General features: G+C 35.4%; 2 protein-coding genes and 1 long non-coding RNA gene across 16 annotated transcripts; 2 read left to right on the forward strand and 1 right to left on the reverse strand.

Annotated features, from left to right (window-relative positions):
• Positions 1-426: 426 nt before the first annotated feature.
• On the forward strand, positions 427-22,265 carry LOC149728113 (zinc finger Ran-binding domain-containing protein 2-like). 13 transcript variants are annotated; one of them, XM_089888882.1, is made up of 11 exons: positions 434-800; positions 6,238-6,399; positions 10,246-10,381; positions 11,773-11,958; positions 12,435-12,496; positions 13,470-13,623; positions 13,719-13,785; positions 13,846-13,962; positions 14,023-14,151; positions 14,217-14,255; positions 14,381-15,963. In XM_089888882.1, the coding sequence occupies exons 1-11, from the start codon at positions 751-753 to the stop codon at positions 14,545-14,547; spliced, it is 1,269 nt and encodes a 422-aa protein (XP_089745008.1). In that variant the 5' UTR covers positions 434-750; the 3' UTR covers positions 14,548-15,963. The 13 variants fall into 13 exon arrangements, 12 of the variants coding, with proteins under 12 accessions (XP_089745003.1, XP_089745006.1, XP_089745007.1 ...); XM_089888883.1 differs by having other exon boundaries at positions 14,026-14,151; XM_089888880.1 differs by having other exon boundaries at positions 430-800; positions 13,719-13,962.
• LOC149728114 (uncharacterized) lies at positions 15,431-15,854 on the reverse strand. Its single transcript, XR_016386060.1, has 2 exons — positions 15,718-15,854; positions 15,431-15,612 (listed from the first exon to the last, which is right to left on the reverse strand). It is a non-coding gene; the product is annotated as an uncharacterized LOC149728114 (long non-coding RNA).
• A 198-nt stretch (positions 22,266-22,463) lies between the features above and the next one.
• On the forward strand, positions 22,464-24,029 carry LOC149728115 (uncharacterized). 2 transcript variants are annotated; one of them, XM_089888900.1, is made up of 4 exons: positions 22,464-22,603; positions 22,665-22,956; positions 23,009-23,202; positions 23,258-24,029. In XM_089888900.1, the coding sequence occupies exons 1-3, from the start codon at positions 22,599-22,601 to the stop codon at positions 23,174-23,176; spliced, it is 465 nt and encodes a 154-aa protein (XP_089745026.1). In that variant the 5' UTR covers positions 22,464-22,598; the 3' UTR covers positions 23,177-23,202; positions 23,258-24,029. The 2 variants fall into 2 exon arrangements, with proteins under 2 accessions (XP_089745026.1, XP_089745025.1); XM_089888899.1 differs by having other exon boundaries at positions 23,009-23,196.
• The last annotated feature ends 1,383 nt before the right edge of the window (positions 24,030-25,412 follow it).

Genomic DNA, 25,412 nt, shown 5'->3' on the forward strand with positions numbered 1-25,412 from the left:
ATTAAAATAACAACGGAAATGATATCACTAAACTCAGTAAGCTAATTCAAACAGTAACACTGCAACTGAAAGACGGGAGTTAAAACAAATGGTGAAACGTGGCGAACAAAAGAAGGAACACACGAAAGTAATTATTAGCGGCGCGCGCCGCACACAGTGTTGCCGTTTGTGGAATGCTTCACACAACCCTTAATTTTGACCTATATTTAAAAAAATATCTGCAACCCCGCGGAATAGAAATCACATTTTTGGTCATAAATTCGTGAAAGTTGGAAGTAGAATTAATTTTCAGGCACCGTTAGAAAGGTAATAATGAGACGTATAATATAAATGCAACCCTTTTTAATTTTGACCTATATTTAAAAAAATATCCGCAACCACGCGGAATAGAAATCACATTTTTGGTCATAACTTCGTAAATATTGGAGGTAGAATTAATTTTTAGGCACCGTTAGAATGGTATTAATGAGACGAGTAATATAAGTGCAACCCTTTTTGATTTTGACCTATATTTAAGAAAATATCTGCAACCACGCGCAACCCCGCACATTTTAAAGGGACCCCATTTGAAGTGGCGGCACCAGTAGAAGGTATCGAAAACGGCCGCTATAATAACTGTATTCTAGGATCACCTTGGTGGAAATTTTTCACTAGCACCGTACTGGTCTACCAACTTTACCTGTCATCTAATTCTAGTTACGTCCCATAACATTAGTTTAATTTTCTGTGCCTGTCAAATGCAGAGTTGTGATGTCTCGAAGTGGTTTTCAGTTTAGTGAAGGAGATTGGACTTGTCCTGGGTAAGTTTTAATTTACCCTGGATGTAATGTATTATAACTTACTTTATCCTCGCGTGGCCGGAAAAAGACAATTGTTATCACACGGGTTTAGCACCTTGTGTCAGCTTACCAGTTACCATGTATGTAACTTTGTGGGTGATTATTTTTTTTGGATTTTTTTTCATTTTTTTATGTATTGCTGATAATTTGGACAACCCATTAGTGACCACTGGGTTGGAGCAATTGTCGTTAATGTCTTGCCCAAGGACACATACTTCCACAATGGTAGCAACGTCGTGCCTTGAACCCATTACTTCTGGGTTACAGGCAGGCGCTAGCCACTATGCCACGGCGCTGACCAGTGCTGCGATTCGTTGCCAGGTGTCGCCGAGCGCAACTTTAGATGTCCAAATTGTCGCGAGAAACTTAATCATTCTGACATCATAATACGTCACATTAGTGGCAGATCTAGGGGGGGGGCTGATTGGTGTTTGAACATCCCCTTCAAAAAGGGTAATACTGCCGCTGGTGACCAGTGAAAATTTTGGTCTCAAAATGTTCCTCACTACTCCTTGATACCCGGTGTATATATTTTTTGTAAAAAACTCGGGCGTTCGTGTCGAAAATCTAACTTTGAAAATGTGCAAAAACATGCTGCGTCACCGTAATTCGATTTTGCGTATGGTTAACGATATATTACGTCACAATAGCGATATGTTACGTCACAGTAGTGACATATTACGAACGTTACAGCACGTTATAATCTTGTTTTTCGCACTGTTTTATGCTGGAGAAACCCCAAGCCTCAACCCTAACCCCTACTTTTAACCCCCAACCTATAAATCCCCCCAAAAACTAACAAATTACCTAATCTGTAACGTTGAAATCATACGTGTTAATTCGCATTCTATGACGTAATAATCGAACATTTGTTTAATCCATGACGGCTCGTGTGGAAAATACGGTGACGCAGCACGATTTCGCGCATTTTCAAACTTAATTTTCGACACGAACACCCGAGTTTTTTCAAAAAAATTATACAGCGGGTATCAGGGAGATGTAAGGGACATTTTGAAACTAAAATTTTCACTGGTCACCAGCGGCAGTATTACCTTCAAAAAGTTTATACATATTTTCGTTTACGTAGCTCGAATAACGGTGTGCGTCAAAGTAACGATCGTTTGTAGTGGATTTAAATCAAAATTCTGTGACTTAAATCAATTAGAATACGACTGCAATTAATATATGTGACCGATTGCGCAAGTTGTTGCAATCGTTATCTATATTATCGTATCTACATGCTGATGAAAAGATTACTCGTCTCCCAAGCCACTAACACGAACGGTAAATCGACAAAGGAAATAAGACAAAATTTACAAACAGGCATTAGTTAATTTAATATTTTTCTGGTTATTTTGACACTGGCAAGCAGCTTAGACGAGAAATTGGATAATTCGAGATCATAGACAATTAAATCGATAACCAAAATAAAAGCTTGAAATTTGAATCTAGAGTGGCGAAATCGCCCTGGCCATTGACCACCAAGCTTTATCTAAACACAAATTGTTTACACATGCTTGTTACGTTCACGTGCGTAGAAAGTATTCATCGTAAACGAGACAATCTTTTACCCTACTAACTTTGCCTTTACCTAATGGCAGACGTGAAAAAGCAAACATTTAAACTGTTTTTAAGCACCTGCAGGCTAAATAATGAATGTGCGAGTCCCTATTATGACGTAAATATTTGACGTGTGAATTGCTATTATGTTGTAATTAACTGTCAGGTCAAACAATCGCTATTATGATGCAATGAATTCACGTGTGAATCCCTAATATTTTGTAACAAACACACTGCTTGGCTGAGGAAAATATTGTAAATATAAAGAAGCAATACTTTATACTTCTTTAACAGATTTAGGTTGATTATTACCGCCTAAATCGTTTAGAATCCAATGCAGCGATAAAACATCGTCTGTTTAGCAGTAATATTGTTTGTTTAACTGAATTCTCATGCAGTAATAGAGAGAGTAAACCAAACTCGCGTCCGTGTAATGAGAAACGGTCGAATCCGATTGCCTGGCGAGTGACGTCACAGTAGCTATGTTGCATGCGCCTTTCGTCAAGCCCGCACGAGTGTGTGGTTATCTTACAAACGAAGACCCGTCCGTCCGAAATAGTAGGTTTCCAGAACGAAATATCGCTGAAATGGATTCATTATCACACGTGGATTCATTGCATCATAATAGCGGTTGTTTGAACCTGGCAGTTGATTACGACATAATAGCGATTCACACGTTGATTACTAACGTCACAATAGCGATTCACACGTGAAAGATTTAGCAAACAGGAGTTTAAATACCAGTTGAATGCATTTGTGTCGTGAATGACGCATCGGTATTGATATATTTTAACGAACGTAAACGAAGTTTGTTCGCAGTAATAATGGCGTCTTCGTTTGGTCGAACGTAATTCCTTACGCATTATTAGTATTGAGAAAATCAAAGGGTTGCCAGGCAACCCTGCAACCCCGTAACTTTACCCCAGTGCATACAGATGAAAAACAACGTTATCTCTAAAGCGAAATAAACGCTTTAGATATTGGTTTTGCACACTAATCTTTTTATTTTATTTTATGCGGTAAATTAGGACCAATATTACATTATTTATACTTAATTAGAAACGTCTTTTTAATAAATAAAACATTGGTGTAAGTTTTACGCATGTCCATCGTGGATAATCTAACGATTATTTACGTCAGAATAACTTTGATAAACCATTACGATTGTTACATTACAAACGAGATTGTTATAAAACAATCGTGTTTTATTCGCTTCCATACGATCTGTAGTTTGTGTATAATTTTTGTTTCTGATGATTAGTTTAAATGCAGGTAAATCGCGATTATGTAAATTTTAATTGATACAAATATAAGAGCGAAGACCGACGATATCAGTAAATTGGAACCAACAGAGATTGCAATATGATATTACATAGTATCGTCATGGTCGAGCTTGGACAGAGGCCAAAAAACATCGTTTGATGGCACCGCACGAGAACCGTTTCATTACGTCTTATTCACGAGTTTCATTACGTCTTATTCACGAGAATAAGTTCACAACGATTGCTTTGTTTGTTAGGTGTAGAATGTATGCTACCGCATGCGTCTTCCTTTATATCCTACGCCGGCGCAGAGCGTAAAAATGTGACGCTCATACACGAGGTTTCGAACTTGGTTGGTTGGTAGTGGGAAAAAAAAATGTGACGCTCATACACGAGGTTTCGAACGTGGTTGGTTGGAAGTGGGAACATTCTTCCCGATTGTTATATTATGAAACGTCATAATTTATAGTTATGTTGTTATAGGACAAGTGACGTAACAATTGAATGAAACATGTTCCAATTCCCAGCGAAAGAAAGTAATATTGAATGCAACGCCTGTTTTAGCACTTTCTGTCTGGGTGCGTGTTTTACGGAAATGGGATCTGTCATTACAACAAAACAGCCCCCATGGTTACAGCAGTTTATTTATTTCATTATAAAAAAGTTTAAGAGTTATTAGCTTTTTATTTAAAATCAGATACAGGAACATTGCGCGCTCGTGTAATTTGACACCGGCTGTAATTCCATACGGGCAATTTCACTAACGTTGCGATTCGTTACTTGCGAAAGAGCAAATTCACAACGAACGAAAAATAATTAAAAAGGAAGCTACGCTGACTGTTCTCGTTATCTCCTCTTAGTAGATTCACTTTTTTTCATTTTCAGTATTTTTCGCTCTCGCGTGCAACATTATAGCAATAGCATATGAGACGCGGCGCTCGGCCCAGATTTCAGCCGAGCGCCGAGCGTCAAAAAAAGGAGACGCTCGGGCACGAGCTTTTGAGTTCGGGTTCGGCTCGGCACATCCCTACCGCATACCCTATAAATATTCTGAGGTATGCGCCGCACCAGCATACCCAGGATTAGCGCCCATGATAAATATATATTAATATTCCACATAAAAATGTATTAATGGAATTTTCTCTTCCGATCCAGCTTCGAATATGTTGTAGCGCTTTGTAAAACCTAAAATATGAAACATAATTTTCTTTAAAAAAGTGCAGGAATGGATGTTAAATATAAAAAGGTATGATTACAACTTAAATCATATATATTATATACATAGGCGCCGAGTTTGGAAAAATCTTGGAGGTGCCAAACGTGACGTCATAATTTAACAAAGCGCTATAGGCATAGCTTGTCAGTATCGCCTTGAAGTAATAAAGTTGATGTTTCCGTAAGTTTTTCACCAACACACATAATGCTTTGTTACATCACAGTGGCGATTCACCTGTTGATCATTGCGTCATAATAGTGATTTTGTTTGTTATCAGCAATCTAGGAGACGGACTTTTATATTTACGGTGACCATAAGCGTTGAGTTTTGAAATGTAGTGCGGAGGCGAAGTCTATTATGTTGTAACACAATCGTGACAACATAACGCTTCGGCATTTTGTTTTTTGAACAGCAATTGACGTTATTTTACGCTTGCTGGACGTCAGTGTTACGCGTTGATCTTTCCTCATGTGTATTTGCAAGATTGACTGACATATAAATCGTTCGTTCAAGGCGGCCGCTATGATGTTATCTTTTGTTAGATACGCTTGCAAAACGCTGTTTTCTTAGTTTTGCGCGATGCACGCAGATTATTCTATCTTTTAATTATTAGTAAATTAAATAAAATTCCTGGCGATCGCCGTATACGAACATTGTGCATCCATGAGGATGACCAATCCTTTTATAATAAAAAACTTTGAACCAACGTATTGGGTTTTACAAATTGTTAAGGAATATGGTTATTCGGGATAAAACATGTTCGAATATTTTGAAGGTCTTAGCGATAAAACATGTAAATTTAACACGCGAAAACACACGATTATGCCGCACGTGAATTTGGGTATTCCCCGAAAAATTACGTCATCGGAAGCTAAAAGCTGCCGTGTTTGAGGTTACGGAAGCTTTTACGAGCTGTCGTCTTTTGATCTGAATTTTGTGGGTTGCCTACTGGAACATATTTAGGTTGTTTATTATCGCCTACGTTGTTTCGAAACTTTAGAATAGGATAACATTCTAAAGTGTTTAGCCCGTTGGTTGTTCTTCATTTTCTAAGTAGGTAACATTGAATGTGTTGGTTTGCCTTTGTACGACGACGCGCGAAAAGGCTAAACTACAACGCACGTGGTCGTGGATGTTAAACTATGACACACGTAAAGGTCAAACAGAAAGCATGTCGCCTCGAAAGACCGATTTATATGTCAGTCAATCTTGCAAATATGCACGAGAAATGGATCAACGCGTAACACTGACCTCCAGCGCATGGGCGCAACCAGGGGGGCTGTTTTGCTGTCATGTGATAGTAGTAATAATGTTATCAAGTTATTATCATAAATACACGTAACGTACTTCTTTTCTACAGTTGCGGAAATGTAAATTTTGCTCGTCGAATGGAATGCAATAGATGCAAAGAAGCAAGAAATATTGGAATTACTAAAGTTAAGAAAGGGGGAGTTCAAATTGGAAAACAAGCTGCTGAAAAGAGTAAAGGACTTTTTAGTGCGGATGACTGGATGTGCAAAACGTAAGATTACTTTTAATCATTTTTAAAGTCATTTTTTATTGTTTTGGCGCCAATTTTTTATGTTGAAAACCTTTTAGAGGGTAGTCTATGCTAGGGATGTGCTGAGGTCGTAAAAGCTCGGGTTCGCCGAGCGCCGAGCTTCAACGAAAAGCTCGGCGAGCACCTATGACGTCATTAAGGAGAAAGGCGTACGAGAATGCGTTCCTATTCAGCCGAAAAGTGTCGCTAATCAAAATAATACAAGGCACGAGGTTTGCGGTTAAAAAGACGTCTCGTTTCGTAATTTCCAGTATTGCAAATTGTAAAATTCATATAAAAAAATATTTAATTACAAATTATTTATAACTGATGCAGCCAGTGTGGCAACCAGCGCGTTTAAAAAGGGTATTTCATGCATATATTTACGTCCAGTCAACGTTATCTCTGACGCGATACAAGCGCTTTAGATATTTGTCTTTATGCGGTTAATTAAGACTAATATTACATTGTTTATACTAAATTAGAAACGTCTTTTTATCAATTAACACATTGGTGTAAGTTTTACGCATGTCCATCGTGGATAATGTACGATTATTTACGTCAGAATAACTTTGATAAAGCATTACGATTGTTACATCACAAACGAGATTGTTATAAACAATCGTGTTTTGTTCGTTTCCATACGATCAGTAGTTTTTGTTTGTGATGATTAGTTTAAATGCAGGTAAATCGCGCACGAGAACCAGAGTTTCATTACGTCATTTTTAACAAGAATATATTCACAACGGTTGCTTCGCTTGTTACGTGTGGAATGTATGCTACCGCACGTGTCTCCCTTTATTTCCTACGCCGGCGCAGAGCGTAAAAATGTGACGCTTATACACGATGTTTCGATCTCGTGGTTGGTTGGGCAGTGGGCACATTCTTCCCGATTGTTGTATTATGAAACGTCATAATTAATAGTTATGTTGTAATAGGACAAGTAACGTAACAATTAAATGAAACATGTTCCAATTCCCAGCGAAAAAATGTAATATTGAATAGGGATGTGCTGAAGTTGAAAAAGCTCGGGTTCGCCGAGCGCCGAGCTTTAACGAAAAGCTCGGCACGAGCCCGAGCCCGAGCACCTATGACGTCATCAAGGAGAAAGGCGTACGAGAATGCGTTCCTATTCAGCCGAAAAGCGCCCCTAATCAAAATAATACAGAACACGTGGTTTGCGGTTAAAGACGCGTCTCGCTTTTTATAATTCCTACTGTTGCAAAATGTAAAATTCATACAAAAAATATTTAATTAAAAAATTATTTATAACTGTTACAGCCAGTGGCACAACTAGCAAGTTTCTACGCATGTTTATCTTGGATAATGTAACGATTATTTACGTCAGAATAAACCTTTACGATCGTTACATCACAAACGAGATTGTTGAAAACAATCGTGTTTTATTCGCTTCCATACGATCTGTAGTTTGTGTATAATTTTTGTTTCTGATGATTAGTTTAATGCAGGTAAATCGCATTATGTGAATTTTAATTGGTGCAAATATAAGAGCGAGGAGCGACGCTATCGGTAAATTGAAACCAACATAAATTGTAATATGATATTACAAAGTATCGTCCCGGTCGAGCTTGGACAGAAGCCAAAAAACATCGTTTGATGGCACCGCACGAGAACCAGAGTTTCATTACGTCATTTTTCACGAGAATAAATTCACAACGATTGCTTCGTTTGTTACGTGTGGAATGTATGCTACCGCATGCGTCTTCCTTTATTTCATACGCCGGCGCAGAGTGTAAAAATGTGACGCTGATACACGATGTTTTGATCTCGTGGTTGGTTGGGCTGCCAACTTGGGCAGTGGGCACATTCCTCCCGATTGTTATATTATAAAACGTCATAATTAATAGTTACGTTGCGATAGGACACGTGACGTAACAATTGAATGAAAAATTGTTCTAATTCCAAGCGAAGGAATGTTATATTGAATGCAACGCGTGTGTGTGCGTCTTAGCACTTTCTGGCTGCGTGCGTGTCTGCGGTAAAGGTGGCTTAGGGGTTGCAAAACCCTGTGGTTGCAAAACCGTGGTTGCAGCAATTTATAATATTTCATTATAAAAAAGTTTAAGAGTTTTTGGCTTTTTATTTAAAATGTGATACGAAAACATTGGGCGCTCGTGTAATTCGACACCTGCTGTAATTCGATACGGGTAAATTCGCTGACGTTGCGATTCGTTACTTGTGAGAGAGCAAATTCACAACGAACGAAAAATAATTAAGGAGAAAGCTACGCTGACTAGTCTCGTTATCTCTTAGTAGCTTCACTTTTTTCATTTTTAATATTTTTCGCTCTCGCGTGCAACATTATAGCATAAGGCTCGGCGCTCGGCCCAGTTTTTAGCCGAGCGCCGAGCGTCAAAAAAGGAGACGCTCGGGCACGAGCTTTTGAGTTCGGGCTCGGCTCGGCACATCCCTAATATTGAATGCAACACGTGTTTTAGCACTTCCTGTCTGGATGCGTGTTTGCGGAAATGGGGCTTGTCATGATAACAAAACGCCCCCCCCTGGTTGCAGCAGTTTATATTATTCCATTACAAAGATACGGAAATATTGGGCGCTGGTGTAATTCGGCACCGGCTGTAATTTAATACCGGCAAATTTGCCGACGTTGCAATTCGTTACTTGCGAGAGAGCAAATTCACAACGAACGAAAAATAATTAAAGAGAAAGCTATGCTGACTAGTCTCGCGTTTTTAAATCTTTTACATGCTAAATAATGAACGTGTTACGTGTTAATCCCTATTTTTATAACGCAAATATTCATTTTGTGAATTTTCTATTATGTCGTAAATAATTGGCAGGTTAAACAATTGCTATCTTGCGCACCGATTTCATAAATATCTGGGGTATGCTGAGCGCACCTGCCCGTTGACTAGGACGTCACATACGTCATTGTATACGTGTGGCACATGCAAAAATTGGAATCCTGTATTTATTCACTTCGCCAGTTGCGTAACGTTTTGTTTTATGTTAACTTATACCTAAAATCCGGCCGATACCGGTTTGCAGTTGTATTTTTCCGGCAGTTTTCCCTGACGCGTGCGTTCTGACGTCAAATGTTGCCCCCGCCTGCGTGTGCCGCTTTTATCATTTACACGACTACAGGAGGCTTTTGGATATAAGCCAACGAAACGCGTCAACCATGTTTCTCTTTTCCCGATCAAAGTCTGATTGGCGCGACGATTTCCACGTGTAACACACGCGTAAGTGACGTAACTGACACAGGGCTAAAAGTTTGGCGGTAAAACTAAAGTTCTGTTTATAAGCCTATAATACGGCATGGTGTTATTTATAATACGCGTGGCAAACCTTGTCCGGTCAACATTGAAATTATTACCAGAAGCTTGTTAAGCAAGAAATCCTCTACTAGGATTCCTTTCTTTGGTTTAATAAAACTATAAAACTAATCGGCGATTACCAATCACAGTTAAAAACACTTACACGTTTCCACGGGCAACGAATTTCCTTTTTAATGATTACCAGGAATTTAATAGTGCTTTAATAGGTATATATGGGTTAACAATGATACGAATTGTTATGCAGCTTGCGAAGTAAATATCTTCAGATCTACTATGATATTGTCACTGTGCGATATTTATACTTACAATTTGAAAGATGTTACATTGCAATAAGTGTTCCTGGTGTGAGAGGGTCTGACAATTCGTTACGATACATTTGAACTAATTTGTCTTTTCGTGTATATGCAGGAACAGCACTCCAACATAATTGCAAAACTATACACCAATGTGTATACCATTATTGGCATTATTATACCTAGTAGCCTACTGTTTAATCATGTTATTTATAAAGATGTGGAAATGTGAATTGGGCACGACGAAACGATTGCAATATGTGCAACACTCCGAAAGTTGGTGTTCAAGAGGAACGTACTGGTTTGGGTGGTGGATTTAATGAAAGACAAGGAGTCGAATATAAAAAAAGAGAGGTGTTCAATTCATTTGTATTGCATTAATTTGCTGTATCTAGCCTTATTTAACAAGATATTTGTATTTGGCTAACACTGCCATTGATGTTTTGCTTTTTTGTTATTTTCTACTAATAAGATATAACAGTAAGAAATACCATTATACCATATGTAACGTAGGTTACAGAGCGTCGTTATAGCATTTACGTAGGGTACAATTATAGCATGTGTAACATAGCATCTTTAACAAGGGAGTCAGTCCGTGGCCGTGTAAAGCAGGGGTTCCCAAATTATTGTATCACGGGCCAATATGTGAAATCATAATTATGCGACGGGCCACTAGGTTTTCCTTGCTATATTTGCGACTTGCATATTGGCGAAAATGTGGTTATAACGAATACTCAGGAAGTTCGACACATATGCTGGTAATAAACAATGTTTTTAGAATAGATTAAACTTCCTACTTGCGGTGTAAAAGACAAACTTTCACAGTTTTTTTGGGGGATCCTAATAAAACTACGGGTTGCAAGCGGTTGCAAACGGTTGCAGATATTTTGTCCATTTTAACCAAAAACGCTACGCGGTCTCGTCCAATTGTTTCAAATCACCATACGAGTTTAACAAACCAACTTTTGGTTCGATATCTCGAATGGTTTTTGAGTTATGGTTAACTTCGATAAAAAACATTTTAAGGTATCGGACCAAAAGTTAGTTTGTTAAACTCGTTTGGTCATTTGACATCTATTGGACATGACCGCGTAGCATTTCTGGTCAAGATAACCAATATATTTGCAACCTGTAGTTTTAATAGAGACCCGTTTTTTTTATTGAATCAGGCCGCAATATAACCGCTATACCAGAGTAACAAGCATTGAAGGTTGGCTGTTGCTGTGGTTGTCAAAACTATTCTTGTAACGTAACAAAGGCAATGTAAATTATTACAGAAATCAATAAAATATTTTTGGAGGATTTTTAAAAATAATGCTTCTATTGACTTCAACAATATCAATTATGTCACTTCTTAAGTTCTAACCAGATGGCGACATATGAAAGTTGTTTTTCGCAAAATATTGCTAAAAGCTTTTTATTAAAAAATAAATTGACAAAATGTAACTGTAAAAACAACATATAGCAACATCAATAAGTTGGATCTTACACACAAAAACATAATTTATGTAAAAATTGCCACATAATAGGCTACCTACATAACTTAAAAACAACGAAGGCAAAAACAAATTTTTAACCCTCTTTAAAATAAAACTGACTGTAGAAGTTTTTACCAATCATTATTGTGAACATCTGTTTCAGATATTCGGAATGCAATGGGTTTACTTAATATACATATAGGTTTTTTAAACACAGTTTTTATTAGCTGAATATTTCGGTTTTACAAAAACAATTTACGATTTTAGGATTCTGATGATGAATATGACATATATGGAAGATTAAAGAAAAATCGTGGAAAGAAGTCAATTGAAAATCAATTAACTGATCGTAAAATTGAAAACAGGGAAGATAGTGAAGAGGATGAAAGTGATGACAGTGATGCAGATTTATCGAAATACAAGCTGGAAGAAGACGACGACGATGATGATGATGTAAATATAGTTTATTGTTTAATTGGTCATTGATTTTTGGTCTCTCTCAAAGGCTCATCTGGTATGAAAAAATGTTTAAATTTTATTAAATAATTAAAAAAATGTTTAAATCAACTTTTAATTTAAAAATATTTACTATTAAAATTGTTATTGTGATGTTAAAATTATAAAATCGGGGGGATTTCCACAAATTTCACATATTTTTTTGGCCATGTGATGTGCAAGTTAGTATGTTCAATTAAGTCCCAAACAGTTACTGGGACAGAAGTCATGTCATGGTTCTTGACTTGTCTTTAAAGTTTCAATAAAATAGACAATTTTGGGTATCAAAAATAAATGTGGCTGTTTGGGTTGATAAGAATTATTAAAGATAAAAAGTGGCCAGTTTAAATTTATAGTTTGCCCAAAATGTGTACTTTTAATTATGTTGTTGTAGCTTCCAGCTTTATTAAATTGATGAGTTAACTATTAAACAGGGAAACGTTGACACATCAAAATATGACCTGGATGTATCTGACCAAGAAGAAGACCAGTCAAGGTTCTTAATTTAAAATGAAAATTATTCTGAATTTTTGTAAATATAAAAATTTAAGTTATTATATCAGCTGTTTTCACCTTCTTTTAGATATATATTTTCTTTTCTGATACTTGATTTATTCTTTGTTGCATTATTATTTATTTTTCAAGGTTTGATTAACTGCTTGATTTCTTGCTTTTAATGTTGACATGCACTACCATCACATATATAGCCCGTTCACATGGCCCAAAAAAAGAAGGCTTACCGCTTTTTTTTCGGAAAAAGTGGCAAATATTTGCTGAGTCACTTTAAAAAAAGACGGCAAATTCGGACCAAGTCGCGAGGTAGTCCAGATGAGAAAAGTCTCGAAAAAAAGAGGCATTTCACAGCGCGCGCGTCAGTTCATATTTAGCCTGGAGGTTGCAGATGCTTGTTTTTACTATTTGCAGTGAGGTTTTAGACAATGTTTAGTTATAAACTAGTTTAATATATATGGTTTTCAACCAAAAACGAAGTTTCAGTTTAAAATAATTATTTTTTATTAGATAAAAAGGTAGTTGACACAAACGTTTTGTACTGATTTTAAGCAGAAGCAGCATGTAGGTTCTTAAAATCATAATTTATATATATATATATATTTGGGTATAAATATAGGGATTAAGATTATTGACAAATAAATATTTACTAAAAGAATGAGTCTAACAAATCGAGCAAAATGGACAGTGGACAGCACAAAATGTTTGATTTCAATTGTTGATCAGTGTGGTTTGATAAGCAAAATGGATTCTAAAAAGATGAGAAAAACGGTTTTGTTTGATAACGTGCACAAGCAAATGGAATTGAATGGTTACACATTTACAAAGTAAGGTTTTGCTTCAGTGCCATAACTAGATAATGTAATGTCTGTTTATTATTTAAAGAAATATGTTAGAAATATATAATTAACTATAACGCAAAACTACACAAATATTACATTAATATTTAATTGGTTAAGATTACAATTGAAAAACAAATGGAAGAAACTCAGGGAACCATACAATGAATACAGCAGGAAGTTATCGAAATCAGGTGAAGGGTCATCCGGTGCTTTGTCCTGGACGTATTTTGAACAAATGCATAATTTGTTGTCGACTCGACCAAGACAAGTAGTAAGTCTAACTTTAAGTTATTATGTAAAGAAATGTTGTTGTATTTTGTTTGCTTGGCATTGCTATAAGGAGTTTAATATGTTATTATGTTTTAGACAACTACAAGTGGAGGCATTGACTCAATTCAATTAAATGAAGTTGAGGACATTCCTTCGACTTCAGGTAGTTGTGTATATTCACAAAAAGTAAAACATCACAGTCTTAAAATCCTAAATGTTACAGGGACTGGATTTGTTGATGTTGCCATAAATCCAAGTGGTGAAAATACAACAACGGATATCTTCCTACCAGAGGAACTAAGTATGGATCACAACTACATAATATTAGAAGCTGTAGGAGGTATGTTAATGTATGAGCCAAAAGTTTCATTTCAAAACATACAAAACATAATCTATCCAGCAGAAGAACAACAAGAGGCTGGTCCGTCTAATGAGGCAGAAGTACAACAGGAGCCTGGTTCAGCTTCCCAGGCAGGTACACATGATAGCAGTATTGAAACCGAAGCACAGGAAGATTTACTTATATCAGGTTCAGTAACCATTCTTTAAATATCATTGGTGTAAAAAGGCCCACTAAACAAAGATTACTTTCAGGAGAATCTGGAAGATCTCAGAGGAGACATAAGAAAAGAGGTAGGACAGTCCTGCTAAATAGATAATAAGCAGTATATAATCAGATCAGAAATATTTATTATGCAGGGACAGACAATTTCCTTATACTGAGCTTTCTTTATTAACAATTTTGTTTGTAATTTCAGCACTTGAAGAAGATGGGTGGGGCAAAATATTAAAATCAATGGAAGATGAAGGTGACAAGGACAGAAAATTGGTGGAAAAAGAAAATGACAAAATAATAAAACCAATGGAAGATCAAAATAACAAACTGATTGAGGCATTACTGCAAAGAAAAAATGACTCCGAATGAATAAGCTCATTCTAATGTAGGTACATTTTTACAGTTTTCACTTTCTTTCGCTGCATTTACATGTTTCGCACTGTTTTTTCAAGTACATTTCTTTTCATTTGTTACCTCAGTTTTTACATTTTAAGTTCATCGTACTGTTTTTTCACAAAATTGTCCTTTTCAATAAAATTCAAAAACGAGAACTTGTTCTCAATGGGTAATTGTCAGATAGAAATTTACAAATTGTGTCGCGAACCAAGCTTCGCTCATTTCGGCTTATTGTAGCATTGCGTACAGCATTTTCTTGCACTACATTAAATTCTGGTGGGTCTGGCATTTGCTGGTTTTCACATATATTGTGGAGAATACAGCAAGCAGTAAGTACCATAGGAGCTGCAGCAACAGGAATAGGTTTTTGCAAGATTCTCCACCTTGCCTTCAATCTTCCAAAGGCATTTTCAACCACAATCCTGGAACTGCTGTGGTAACAGTTGAATGACATTTGTTAATCTGTCAAGTTGGTTCCCACATATGGTTTCATTAGCCAAGGAAGAAGTGGATATGCTGCATCCCCAGCAATCATTAATGGAATCTCTACATCATTTATAAATATGGATCCTGGCAATTACGCTTGAAATGAATGTGAACTTCCATAACATTCTGCAAACAATTTATACTTACTACAGGCAATACAGATTGTGCCATTCTGTATATGCTCGATTGCTTTAATACTGCAGCATCATGACTCGATCCCGGCATACACGCATTAATGTTTAGAAATCTGTAAACAAAATCTGGTAACATATTTTTTTTTCTTCATTAAAATATTTTAAATAATCACCTGTACTGTCCGTCAACCACAGCTTGGAGAACTATAGAAGGAAACATTTTGCAATTTATGTAGTCAGCATAACCATGACTCGGTGGAGCAACCGCAATATGGCATACCTATGCAAACATTTGTGAACTGAAGCTTTAGAAACTCCAAAAACAATTCCGGTTGTTCTGTATTCACCAGAAGACCTTGAAACAATGCTATAGCAACCACTTTTTCCACAGGAATTGGTTGTCGAACAGACCTTTCATCTAAGAAGTTTAAGTATGCATTACTTGTGGATTAAATAACATAGAATTTAATGTGTATACATATATTTATATATATATATATGTATAGACCAATTTGTACTTTACCTGGTCTTAATTCAGTTCTCACCATGTCAACAATTTGATTGAAGGTGTTTTTTGATAATCTAAAATCCTTAAATCAGAACTCATCAGTGTAGTTATTGCTAACGAACTCCCACCACCGCGATGACCTTAAAATGTTTAATGTCAGAACTGTAAACACAAACTTAGGTATAAATAAACTCACCTTTGCAGCATCCAAAAACGTTGTGCTTTCTTAAGCAAAACAAAAGTAGTTTTAATTAACAAAATTTCCGTCTCCTAGCTCTTTTGTTTCCAACCTAGTATCATTTTTCTTCTTTGCCGTACTAACTTTAACATGGTTCTTCGATAAATTGCAACAGAAAAATTACTATCCATATTGCTCAAACTTGATTCCAATATCATACTAAACCAAAAAGTTACGTTCACGGGGAAGTCCCACATGCGAACTAAATAATAAAAAACGGTGCTGAATGGCCATGTAAACGCACGCCAATTTTGGCCAAATAATGCCTCTTTTTTTGGCCCAGCCTTTTTACAAAAAGTCTCTTTTTCGTTTGGCCATGTGAACAGGCTAATAATGTTATTTAAATCAAGTCTAGAGCCACAACACAAAAAGAAACTTAGAAGCGATTTTGACTCAGCATCTTATAAACTGTGCTATCTATAAACAAAATAGTTTTTTTTATTTTTTGGCTAGCATAAACACTTATTAAAAACATTTTATAAATGTTTTAATAAGTCTTGATTGGTCTGTGCTATGTATTAAAATTTCATTATTCGTATTTTACTTTTAGCAAAAAATACCTTCACCCTTCAAATGAAAAATCATCAAGTTCAAAGAAGAGACAAATAAAAGAATCAAACCGGTAAAGAGTTTGCCTTACCTTACGATAAATATGATAAAAGTATTTTTATTTTAGGATCTTAAAGATAAAGTGTTCTCATTTTAGGATTCCATTCGAGGATTCATTTAAAGATCTTGTGTTATGATTTAGGATCTAAACTTATTTCCAAAAAATGGAAATTTAGGAGTTTATTAATACGTTCAATGGTGGAATTAGCACATCGTAATGTGTATTTTGTGATTGATTAATTTTCCTTAGCGATGAATAAAGAGTTACCAAACGTATCAAAAATATAAAGAAATCAGGCTTAAGGCAGGCATCCTTGCTAAAAAGGTTGATGTATTGGGGTGAGAAACATTATTTTATGGAGCAATCGTTTTAAAAATAGCTACAAATTAAAACAAAAGATTCTGTTACTTTTGCTATCAAGTGTACCCCTAATATCTAGTATAAAGAAGTAGTAGCCTAGTGTATTTCTGATGTTTCATCTGCCCTTCAGCAAGACTTGAACTATTTATATTTTACTTTAGGTCTAGAAGCAGGAGTCCAAGGGACAGAAAACTGTCATCTCTTTGATCACTGTGAAGGTTGGGGTTTCAGGAATGTCATTGATTTGCAAGTTTTTCAATAAGTTTGATATAGGAAACTGGAGAATTTCTAATATTTAAAAGTATATTATAAAGTCCATTCCATTGGTCCAATTTGTTTTCTTACATTAAAATATTATCAAGTGGATACTTCTGTAGGAGTTAAGTTTGCTTCCATTTGTTGTGTGTTACTTACATCATTTTAACATTCGAAAAGTCAAAAATATCAGGTTTTATTACAAAATACTCTTATATATGTTTCAGGTTGCCAAACAGTTCACGGTGAATTAAATGAAAAGGTAAAAAATATTCAAGGATGTATGTAGTACACATAGTATCAGGTTTGCCAGACAATAACAAAATAGTTCCCATTTATTGAACATGAAGTTTCCCATTTTTTGGACATGAAGTTAGAAACAGATGTAATGCTTTTAAGAAAATATTTGATTTTGGTTATAACACTTTAAAAATTTTGTTTCGCTTAAATATTTCTTATGAATATAATGAATATAAATACTTATGTATTTATTGAACTTCTTTACACCTGGCTTTGGATATGTTGTTGCGCTAATACATCTTTAAAAAATGGAATTTGGCCAAAAACATTTAATATGAAAAGTATATTCATAACCTTTTTCACTTAAATATTGAGTTTTGTCAGCTGAGCAAAAACATTACATTTTCATGTACAAACAATAAAGGCATGTACTAAGATCACTTTAATCTTAATATTTTTAAAAACCTCTCAAATGGCTAGCGTGAGCTTGGCTTTTATTTATCAGAAAAATTTAGATAATGAATCTAATTAGTTTTATACTTCCGTGATGGGGCAACATCAGCCTTTATAACATAGGTGTTTTGTTCTATACACTCATGCTCCCTTACAAGTTTTAACACACAGTAAGGTACTTGGTGCAACAAGGGGTAAAATAGAACACTTTTGTAACTGTTTTACTCATTTAAAAATAAACTAAAAATATTACACAATTCTTTAACAGTATTCTCACAAGCATATAAAGCTTTCTGTTTTTACCTACTAAAAACGATGTTAATAGAAATGGTCTTTTTTCAACCAAGGTGATCCTAGAATACAGATGTTATAGCGGCCATTTTTGATACCTTCTACTGGTGCCACCAACCTAAAATTTGGACACTATACTAACTAGACCCCAGCGGCATCAATTCTAAATTAAAAAAATAAAATGCAAAAAAAATATTAATTATGAATATTAATATTCGCCATAAACACATGTTTATAGAATTTTCGCACGAACCAGCTTAAATCCTAAAAAATAAAACAGTTTTTTTAAAAAAGGGGTTGTAAAATATTATCATAACTTGAATCATATAAATCTTAAATTTTTGAAATTTTCGCAAAAATATAACTTACGCATACATCTATGTAGGTCACCACATATCATTCCCATCAAAAAAAATAACTAATTTTAATTCATTTTAAATTATAAATATTAATATTCGTCATAAAAACATATTTATAAAATCTTCGGACAAACCAGCTTTGAATATGTTATAGCGCTACAATAACTAAAAAATAAAACTTTATTTTCTTTAAAAACATGCGGGACTGGGTTCAGAAAACAGACAAGTATCGGTCATATTTCTCGAATCATATAAATAAATATTAAATTTTCTAGTATGTTCGCGAAAATATAACTTACGCACACATCTATGTAGGTCACTAACATATCATTTTCATTAAAAAAAGAATCAATTTTTTTTTGAATATAAATGGTAATATTTGTCATAAAAACATATTTATAATGCAATGGGGGAAACTTAAGCACATATTGCCAAATATTTTCAAAATCAAATTAAATGACAGTTTTTGGGAAATACCACGAATTAGTATTATTATTTCTTAAATAATTAACACCAATTTAATAAAATATAATAAAACACATGAGAAGTTATTTAGCGATCTGCACAACAGGTGAAATTTTACAAATTCGAAAACACACAGGATAAGATGGGACAGTTTAAAACCATTGTTAATTTTGATTAATAAGTGTATTTATAATTAGGAATATATGCAAATAACACGTAATAATACTGTACGCTTTGAAAATTAAGTCTAAACATTCTTTTTCTTGCCCAACTGCTATAGTTTTTAACATGTTACCTATACATTATATTATTGCATAACAATTGGTATTGTTTAAACGACAATGGGTAATGTTCGAACATCAATGGATAAATATTGTATCCTACAAATGTATATGAATTTGTAATAACAGAAAATTTATTCTAACTGTTAATAAAGTTTTTATTTTTGCTACAAATTGGGTATTACTCCTCTGTTTTTGGCACAAGCCACAAATTATCACCAAGTGCAAATGACCAAATTTCGAATATATTTTCAAAATATTATCTTTTTATTATATCAGTATCTTATAGTTGAAAAACTGAGGTATAAATTACTAAATTAAAAGCAAACTTTTTAAAGTTTGGCAATGAAAACATACAAAACTACAATGTGGGGGAAGATGGGACTCTAAATTGAAATATATTTACATTAGCATTATTCTGCAACTTGTAGTTAACCTACCGAATTTAACAGGCTGTGCTAATTTCATTGCCATGTAAACTTCATATATATATTATGTTAAACTGATATATATATATTTTTTTTTCTATCTCAAATTAAAGTCATTTTGACCCATGCCTATTTTCCTTATGCTTATATCTCAGTGTTTTTTAACAAAACTAAAACTAGTTTTATGAGACAAAATCAAACTGTACGAAATATTCAAGGTTGTTTTATGAAGCTATGAAACAAGTTTAATCGTTCGCACACGCAAACTAAAAAAATTCTTCGGCTTTATTATGATTTAGCAATCATTCAAAAATAGCACCTTACTATTTCGCATTTTTTTACCTGTTCAAAGTATACTGTTTCTATTTTACATTTTTTTAATATTTAAAAACAGTAATCAGGTTTGACAGGAGTTTTATAAAGGCCTAATAATACTGTCGAATATCAAGTGAAACCGTATTTTCCTGATTATCATTAAATAGGGGTCCGTAAAAAGAGTTAAAAAAAGGTCTTGTCTGACAAAATGTCCCTCTTCCCTCACCTGACAAAATGTCCATCTTCCCTCACCCTACTATATAGATTCGCACGAACCAGCTTCGAATATGTTAAAGCGCTTCATACGTAATACCTAAAAAATGAAACATTAAGTTCTTTAAAAAATGCGGGCCTGGGTTTCTATTCTATGTGGGTGAGGTCCCACAGCGTGGTACATCATGGGTCTTAGGATTTAGGCCAGGATTGGCCCATTACCCCAACACCCGGGGTGCTACTGCATGCACCTTCCCAGTTTAAGGACACCGCTGCTTCCCCCGGAGGTGGGCGACAAGGGCTTTAATGGTGATTGATTGGATATCTTCCCTTGACAGCTCGGTCAAGGTTGGATGCTCCCGTCTTGCGTTCGCATACGCTGGGCATGTGCCAACATATTAAAAGGATGTCTCATTTTCCTTGTCACAGACAGGGCAGATGGGATGCTTACTTTTTTTTAAGTTTATGCAGATGAATGGCAAACATGCCATGCCCTGTTATCACTTGAAGAATGGAACGTAACGTTCTCCTTGGCAGCTTCAAGAGTTGCTAATGTTTCTTCTATACTCCTTAGTCTGCCTGCAGCTGTCATGTTTGGTTCATTTTTCTTGGTGTTTGGCTAGGACCCAAAGAGACAGGTCCGATTTACATCGGCTAGTGGGGATGGGTAAACCTGGCTATGGGCCATAGAATATGTTACTGGAACCATCACAAGCTAACTTGTCAGCAAACTCGTTCCCCGATTGGTCAGAATGACCAGGTATCTAGTGTAGTCGTACGTGATTTCCATTTGCCAGTTGCTGTAAGGCATACAATGTTTCATGTACGATAAGCTGTTGATTCTAAGGTTCGACAGAGCCTTCCCAGCAAACACAAAACGTGTTTACAACATTCACAACGTTACATTTAGGTTGTAGTTTGGTACCGACAGCAGAAAAAAACAAAGTAAACTTTGTTGTAAAGTTCAGGTTATAATTTAGGAACATTGCATGTTATTTCTTAATACTGCACCAATATTTCACAATATTGCATCATGTCATGTACTCGTGACAAATTATCCATCATTTTAACAAGGCCAGCGTTCAAAGCTATAAGCTATGCCGAAAGTATTTAATCAGAAATTGATGAACGAGCTATTCGCACACGATGGTGACGTAGGAGCACAAAATAGCGCATCAAATCACCCTTCTAAACGACAACGATGGCGATCATCGGCGAAGTTCTCGGAACGATAAAACGCCCACGGCCAGGACGCTTATCGGACACTCCTTGGACGAACATTTGAGCTCTTACACAAAAGAGAAAGGAACGCAGATGACGAACCATGCTGTGACGAAAGCATGTGACGTCAGCTCCAAAACACTATAAAACCGTGGTTCCCAACACGTGGGGCGCGACCCAAAGTTGGGTCGCCTGATAATTTTTTACGTAATATATCACTATTGTGACGTAACATACCGCTAATGTGACGTAATAAAGCGTTAACCTTACGCAGGTCAGGCAAATTACGGTGACGAAGCATGTTTTCGCGCATTTTTAAAGTTAATTTTGGACACGAACACCCGATTTTTTTGCAAAAATAATTAAACAGTGGGTATCAGTAAGGTCTATAAGACATTTAGAAACCAAAATTGTCACTGACCACCAGCTAAAGGATAACCCGTTTGCAATGCAATCTTGTATGGCTTTTAAAATTTTACGACAATATGCTTGGGTCGCAAGATTTTACCGAACTGAATTTATTTTTAAAATGGGTCGCCTTAAAAACGAGTTGGGAACCACTGCTATAAAAGACTAGACGATTCAATCAGAAAACGGGTCAACCGGTCAACAAGTCACGCAGTCACTGCATGCAGCACGTGTAGTGCTATGCAGTGTACCGAAAGACGATGCAGACTCAACCAAGACCAACCAGAGTTCATCAGTCAAAGAGAACTTAGATCTTAACCACTGCTTATACAAGGGGTTAGGCGTTCGAGTTTCTTATCGTGATTGTATATTGCATCAGTATCGCCCTTGTGTTAATAACCGTGGTAATAAATAATCAACAAACCAGTTATTGCTTGGTTAGTTAACCTTAATCAAGGAGCAAAATTAGACTTAGCGGCAAGTCTCAGAACACGCAGCCACGCTAGCCGATCTCACATCGCTAGTCGCTAAACGCCTGCAATCAACAGTTGGCTCAAAGGACCTTTCTGACGTCATAGTCACAGCAAAGGACAGAGCCTACGCCGCAATAACGTTTTGTTCAGACGTTTACACTACGATATTACGAACGTACTTTTAACCTAGTACAGACACGTACGGATTCTACACAAAGCCTTCGATTAAATAATATGGATCTTGATCTGTTTGACCGTAACCTCATTGAAGTTACAATACAATTTAATGACGTAAGTGATAGTTTACACTTTTTTTATTTAATGTAAAACTTCTGGGATTTTTGTACGCCAGGTCAACAACTTTCTCTGAGAATTGTGGTTTAACTTTTTCGTCAATGAAATCAATGGAAAAGCACAAGGAAAAATTACACCAGTTCTCTAAGTTAAATTTGAATCTTTTTGATATTTTCACCAATGCTGCCAAGAACTGTGAATATCCTTCTTGGCTTGTTTTGCCAAATAAAGTGCAACAAGAAATTGCTTTTATATTTGACAATTTTACTGGAAATACTTTACTAAAAAAAATATCTGAATTGCTCCAGACTGATTTTAGTTCTGAGATTCATTGGTCTCCGAATGCCCAGGTAATTTAGTTATTGATATTTTTGTATTTGGAATTGATTATTTTTTTAACAGAAATTTGGAGACGCAGACCTAAAGTTTATTTTAGGCTCCATGTTGCCTCAAATAGTTCAAAGCCTAATAAACGCGCCAAAGCCATTTTGCTGTGACAATATCAGCAAAGAACAATTGGATGTAATTTCATACATTGGAGGAAGAATACTGAGGAAAATTTATTATTAAGCGAGCAACCCAATGGAGCAGTGAGTGTAATATAACTATAAATGCATTGTTTAATGTAAATGAGAAAACATTTCTTTTCAGACAATTGATTAAAGAGCTGAGCAGTGGGGAGCTTCCAGAGTCTTACTCTCAAGAGCAACCGTGGTGGCTTGTGGCCCGCGGCAACAAGCATTGTCCATCTTCTACAGGAAACACAACGGATTTTAAACAATATTATTTCTAGTTCTAGCAGCGTTAAACAAATTCCAATAACAGAAACAATAGTGAAAGTAAGCATGGATCACTTGATTTATTTAGGTAACCAATATCCTGAATTTCTAATCCATAAAGTTGGTATCAAATTGATAAAAACATACATTATAATTATAGGTTACGGTCATGCCAAACGTGTTACTCAAATTTCTGTAAATTCCAAAGCTAATGGTGCCTTGAGAAAAAAACTCAGAACCAACAAGCCATAATCTTCTTTTCCTAAATTTAATTAAAGGGGAACTCAAGTCAAGTTTTAATATTTGTGTACAGATGGTCCTTACTTAGTTGGTTCTCCAATTTCACATTTTTCTCTCGAAACGGTACCGTTTTCGAGTTGTTGTCATTTATATTTTCACCGGTGACAGCAAAGGTGCTTCTCGCTTGAGAGTCAATCTGTCAAGCGAGATTAACTCGAAAGCGGTACCGTTTTGAAGAAAACAACTGGAAATGTAGTTTCAACTCTGTAAGTACTATCTGTATTCCATTTATAAAATTTGACTTCAGTTTCCCTTTGAACTGTTTTTGTCAGTCATTGTTATAGTTTGGTTAGTTTTAAAATTATGTTATGCGTATACTTAGCAATAAATGATTTTGCAGTTTCTATAGGTCACATATGTTTGTAAACAAAAATCTAGTCTCAAGTACCTTCACAATGTTGCACGTTGCTGGACTTCGCCTACATTTGATGGCGTTAACATTATAACCAAATTCAAACAGTGAAGGATTGGTTGACCTTCTGCCTAACATTAGCAGATGTCCAAAGTAGGACTCTAGGCAATCTAATATAAATGATAGTTGAGTCTTATTTAATAATGTCATCAGTTGACCTGAATATATGCAAAAAGAATACCTTGATTACAACGTCGTGTAATCACAAATTCAGCTCCATTTTTTAGAGTCTGCACAATTATTCCAGCTATTGACTTCGAAGTCATTATTAACCCCTCCTCTGTTGTTTTTGATAAAACCATTGATTCATGGAAATCGGAACGGCTCTCAGCTTGTTTTCTCCAGTTGCTGATATATTCTAAAAATCAATAAGTTAGTTATGTGGTATATAGGTATTTTCCAATGTAACTGCTCAACGGGTACCTGGAAATGTTGTTGTTAACCATGTTATTCTTTCATCATTAATGTTTGTATAAGGTTTAAGCTGTGGCTTTAATTTTCTTTTGTATTCAAACAAGCCTGTGTTGAGTAGGTCAAACCAGTGATCAATTTTTAAAACAAAGTCAGACATCTGTGTGTACCCTTTTGCTTTTAACTCCAATCCCACAGTTTCAGACAATACCTATAACAACAATCACAGATAGAAAAATACATTATACAACAAAAATCTAATTTCCCACTTGTGCAGCCAAATTAACTTTCATTTTTTCATGGGAATTTGGACATGCATGTGAATATGTCAACTTTGGAAAACGTCTAGGTAGTAATTTAATATCTTGTAGTATCAGCTGTCGTATTGGTTCCCATGATATGCTTCCGTTATTCCACAAATTTTTATTTTTCGACAAAAGATTGTTCCTGACTGTCTTTAATACATGTGGGGGATCTTGTATAAAGTATATATATCTGTCAACAGAAAATGGTTACAAAAATAATCATTTGCTTCTTGGTTACTACCGGGTAAGATCACAAGGATTTTTCATTCTGTAAGACAGTGAGTTGGTTTCATTTTAAGCCAACAAGGAGAATGTTGTTTTGTTGACTGCCAAACCATCCCCTGTTAATAAATACATTTTAACTTAACAAATGCCATTATGTTTTACAGTCACACATTTCTCACTAGCAATACCATATATTTTAATAATGGCCATTTCAAGTTGAAGAATTGCCTCAAGAATTGTAAAAAATAAAGACTGTGTACACAATGACTTGGTTGCAAAGTATGCTACTACCCCATCAAGGTCTTTGTTTGTAATTCCTGGGTTCGTAAAATTTATGTTAGTACATAGGCCTATGTTTAGTAACACAACTGAGC

The sequence above is a fragment of the Ciona robusta genome, chromosome 11 (genome assembly GCF_009617815.1).
Source record: "Ciona robusta chromosome 11, ASM961781v2".
Lineage (NCBI taxonomy): Eukaryota > Metazoa > Chordata > Ascidiacea > Phlebobranchia > Cionidae > Ciona > Ciona robusta.